A 4,778-nucleotide genomic window follows, 5' to 3' on the forward strand; every position below is an offset into this window, starting at 1 on the left:
CACAACTGTGGGAAGCATTGGAGTCAACATGGGCAGCATCCTTGTGGAACGCTTTCGACACCTCGTAGAGTCCATGCCCCGATGAATTGAGGCTGTTCTGAGGGCAAAATGTGTGTGTGTGGGGGGGACTGCAACTCAATATTAGGAAGGATTTTCTGATGATTGGTATCCTCAGTGTACAGTATATATCCATTTAGTATCCATTTCTCAAACAAAATCTTGAGATAGAAATGGTTTAACAATTTTCTACAACATTTAACACACGAGGTAACAGCTTGGCAATAATTATGAATTAATAATAAATGTGCATTTCAAAAGAATTGATTCTTTAAAACTAGCGATCAGAGATCTAAGGGTTTCCCATTTTATCGCAGGGTTACTTCCAAAGAAACTGCAGTGACAAATATTGAGCATCAAATGCTTTCCCTCATGTGGCTACAGAAAACAAAAACGAGATCAGTTCACGGAAAAACATTTTGTTTTTAATAATTACAGATATTTACAGAGATGCGTTAAAGCAGAATTAAGCACATCCAACCAGCAAATATGTTAGAACACAAAAAATCATGGACTAAGTAATATTTTTACAGATACTCTTTGAGTGAATCTCAATTGTATTGGGAGGAACCGCCGATCTTCTGCTCTAATGCGTTTTGAGGAGATGAGAGGAGACGAGAAGAGAGGATGCGAGGAATCGAGGAAATACAATTGAGATCTAACCTTTATTTTATTTTTCCTGGTTTAAATAGCCGTTGCTATAGCGTTAGGAACGATTTCAAGAGCTACCGCTTCAGTTAATCCGTTGGTCTCTCAAGAGACAATGTCAAGTGAATGTATTCCTTTTTTAGTTCAACGTAAAACACAGTTCATAAATAAAACAAAATGGTGACACTGATGTGATGTGCTATCGAAAGTGAGATGGCTTTGAAAAAGTGGAATCTCCCCTTACGTGGATGAAGAGAATCGTGCTCTTTGAAAAGTAGGTTTGTGTGTGTGTGTGCTTTCGGGTATGCAACTAATCTGTGGATATGCCACAGCTTCATAATCTCGCCCCTATTCACTGACCACAGGTCAGTTGTAGTGCAGGTCAGCATGTGCACCATGACAATGTCTTCCCCCACCATCGTGTCCAGTCCTCAACTATTAGAATCAGTGTAGCCTTCAGCTGTTCAGCCAAATCACCAGCCTGCCAGTCACTGACATCCAACACAGTTTGTCACATTGAGCACCAGTGTATGGAGACAATACGTTTTAAGGTTTGATCATTCAGGAGTGATGTAGCCCTGTACTGTATTTAACCATATATAACCATGCTTTCATCAGGACCTTGGTTGGCTACTGTGCTCCATAACGTTCATTTTAAAGATTCAACCATTTGGATGGCATAAGACATGGAGCCTCATTTATAAAATGAGTTGTTATACAAAATTTGAGCGTTCAATCAGTTCTCAAAAATGGGAGTATGCACAATTTAGAACGATTTCCCCATTAAACGCCCTTCACTCACCATCTACGGTGATCAACTAACTTACATCTTTATGCTGTTTATGGCAAAGGACTATGGGAACTTGGACTTCTTAAGACGTTCTAAGTGACGTACATTAGCCCAGACTTTAGTGCAGAGGACGATGCATTATCGTTCAGAATTCTGTTCACCCACAGATGATAAGTTTGTGTTGTGATGATCAAGCTCAAGGTGATCATCAAGCTGAAGGTTGTTAAATCTTTAACTCTTAAAACATTGACATACTCTACATTTCGGTGTATGCACAATTTACAAAACAAATCGGTGCATTAAAACCTTTTAGAATTGAGGCCCTGTGGTCTTTATGCATGATGTGTTCCAACATCTTTTATCACCAACAAACCCGCCCACCAGGCAGCTGAAGGGAATTGGAACAATCAATAAGTGCAATCAGAAACACGGTGTAGATTGGATCTTTGAGGCACTTCTTAAATAAAAAGATGGAGAAAAAAAATTGTTTCGTTCATGAAAATCAAACTGCTGAAGAAAATAAACAAAAACAAAGTCCATGGTCATGAATAAAACGTGCCACTTTGCATCAATAGAAAGGCATCATCAATTTGGAGTCGCTACCTACATTATAATACACAATAACTTCTATCATATAATGTTTTCCTTCCATCATTGTACATTCTTGTTTTGCTCGAGGCAGCGGAGTTCTACAGGATAAAAAAAGAAAAGAAAAAGAAACACAAATTAAAGTTCTGAGTCGTAGAACTTTCATATTCCATCCAGGGGGGGCGGGACTGGAAAATCGGTTTTCCAATGGCAGGCCCAGAATGAAGTCGCTTTCTGCCGCTGACACATAAATTAAGTTGCTGGGGAAACAAACAAAACCGCGAAGCCAAAAAAACAGGAAGACAATCAACAACCGAGTTTTGGGAATGTTCCTGTGTATTTTTTAAAATGTTGACCACCTCCAAAGAGTTTTGCCCCGGCGACAAAATAATGCAATCCATTATGGGAGATCCACGACAAAAGAAAAAAGGCTCCTTTTCGCATTTGTGTCCTCGAGCCTCGTCCTTCGTGCCGAGAGGTTCTTGCCCTCTCTTTGTCCTCCTCCTCCTCCTCGGCAGAGGGAGTTGTTCAGTGATTTGGCTGAGAGAGGGGTGGAGGGGGCGGGGGCGGGAGACAGACACAGGTGGGAGAAGAAAAGGAGGTCTCCTCCCCCTCATACAGACTCCTCCGTGGATAGCAGCAGGGGGTTGATGTATTCAAATCCCTCAAACTCGGACTGGTCTATTCTCTTGATGACGTCCCTGGGAGAGGAAAGGGAAAAAAGCAGAGAGAGAAAAATGTCATTTTACTCAGAACAAATGACTAATACTACAATGTGGTAGTTCAGCCTGATCGCTGATGCTTTACGCTTTCTTTTCTAGGAAGTTATACGTAGGGAGGCATATTATATGTAGGGAGGCATCCCAGCTAACAAAATTAAGTTCCAGGACATGACCACAAAGTAATTTTAGTCCCCACATAATTAGTCATAATAACGTTATTGTGAAACTTACAGACAATGTTCAAAACTGTATTTCTATCATTCCGATAGTAACGTCATATGAAGACAAACCATAGCTCTAAATGTAACGTTATGAAATGTTCCTAGGATATCTCCAAAATAACATGATATTCAGAACCTTTCATGGACTACCAAGTAACGTTTTTAATGTTCCCATGATGTCTGTATAGCGACCTGATATTTATAACCTCTATAATACTTTATAACCTTTATAACGCCTATAATGTCCCAAACTGGCTATGACATTCAGTACATTTTCACATTTACATTTTAGTCATTTAGCAGACGCTCTTATCCAGAGCGACTTACAGTTAGAGAGTGCATTCATTCTTTTTTTAATATATTTTTTTCATACTGGCCCCCCGTGGGAATCGAACCCACAACCCTGGCGTTGCAAACGCCATGCTCTGGAAGACTTAAGGGGAATGTTACAAATGTCTCAGTTACGTTCCTTGTTAGCTGGGATATTATACGTAGGGAGACATATCATACGTAGGGAGACATATTATACGTAGGGAGACATATCATACGTAGGGAGGCATATCATACGTAGGGAGACATATCATACGTAGGGAGACATATCATACGTAGGGAGACATATTATACGTAGGGAGACATATTATACGTAGGGAGACATATTATACGTAGGGAGACATATTATACGTAGGGAGACATATCATACGTAGGGAGACATATTATACGTAGGGAGACATATTATACGTAGGGAGGCATATCATACGTAGGGAGACATATCATACGTAGGGAGACATATCATACGTAGGGAGACATATTATACGTAGGGAGGCATATTATACGTAGGGAGACATATTATACGTAGGGAGACATATACGTAGGGAGGCATATCATACGTAGGGAGACATATCATACGTAGGGAGACATATTATACATAGGGAGACATATTATACGTAGGGAGACATATTATACGTAGGGAGACATATCATACGTAGGGAGACATATCATACGTAGGGAGACATATCATACGTAGGGAGACATATCATACGTAGGGAGACATATTATACGTAGGGAGACATATCATTCGTAGGGAGGCATATTATACGTAGGGAGGCAATGAGTGTGAGGCACGCATTTTATTTTTTGTTTAGATTTTCCGTTCTACACTCTCCCACAACCTTATTCTAACTTTAACCTCACAGCACGCCTAATCTTAACCCTCAAAATTCTTAGGTTCTAGAAGTCATCATTTGGACAAAGGAATGTCCAGATTGTGTACCTGTTGGTTTCATGTGTTGTTGTTGTTGTTTTGGAGGTTATACTATATGTGCTGCTTTAAAGGGTGTGGACATGCTAGTGTAGTACTTCAGGAGTTACCTTACCTCTCCTATACACAGGGAATCTATGGCAGTCGGGTGAGAATAGTCCTATTTCAACACATGGATATTTACAGGAACAAGTCAGACGTTGTTGTTTCAAGTACATCGCTACTGAGGTAGGCAAAGATCACCTGGTAGCCTACAGTAGATCCACCTGGTAGCCTACAGTAGATCCACCTGGTAGCCTACAGTAGATCCACCTGGTAGCCTACAGTAGATCCACCTGGTAGCCTACAGTAGATCCACCTGGTAGCCTACAGTAGATCCACCTGGTAGCCTACAGTAGATCCACCTGGTAGCCTACAGTAGATCCATCTGGTAGCCTACAGTAGATCCACCTGGTAGTCTACAGTAGATCCACCTGGTAGCCTACAGTAGATCC

General features: G+C 40.8%; 1 protein-coding gene across 3 annotated transcripts in view; it reads right to left on the bottom strand.

Annotated features, from left to right (window-relative positions):
* Window positions 1-460: 460 nt before the first annotated feature.
* The window catches only part of LOC121537681 (protein kinase C zeta type), a 156,193-nt gene continuing 151,875 nt past the window's right edge, over window positions 461-4,778 (bottom strand). For all 3 annotated transcript variants that reach the window (XM_045207305.1, XM_045207304.1, XM_045207306.1), the window contains one exon: window positions 461-2,784. In XM_045207305.1, coding sequence (XP_045063240.1) covers window positions 2,697-2,784 — 88 coding nt within the window. In that variant the 3' untranslated portion in view covers window positions 461-2,696. The remainder of the gene's footprint in view (window positions 2,785-4,778) is intronic.

The sequence above is a fragment of the Coregonus clupeaformis genome, chromosome 24 (assembly GCF_020615455.1).
Source record: "Coregonus clupeaformis isolate EN_2021a chromosome 24, ASM2061545v1, whole genome shotgun sequence".
In the NCBI taxonomy this organism is placed as follows: domain Eukaryota; kingdom Metazoa; phylum Chordata; class Actinopteri; order Salmoniformes; family Salmonidae; genus Coregonus; species Coregonus clupeaformis.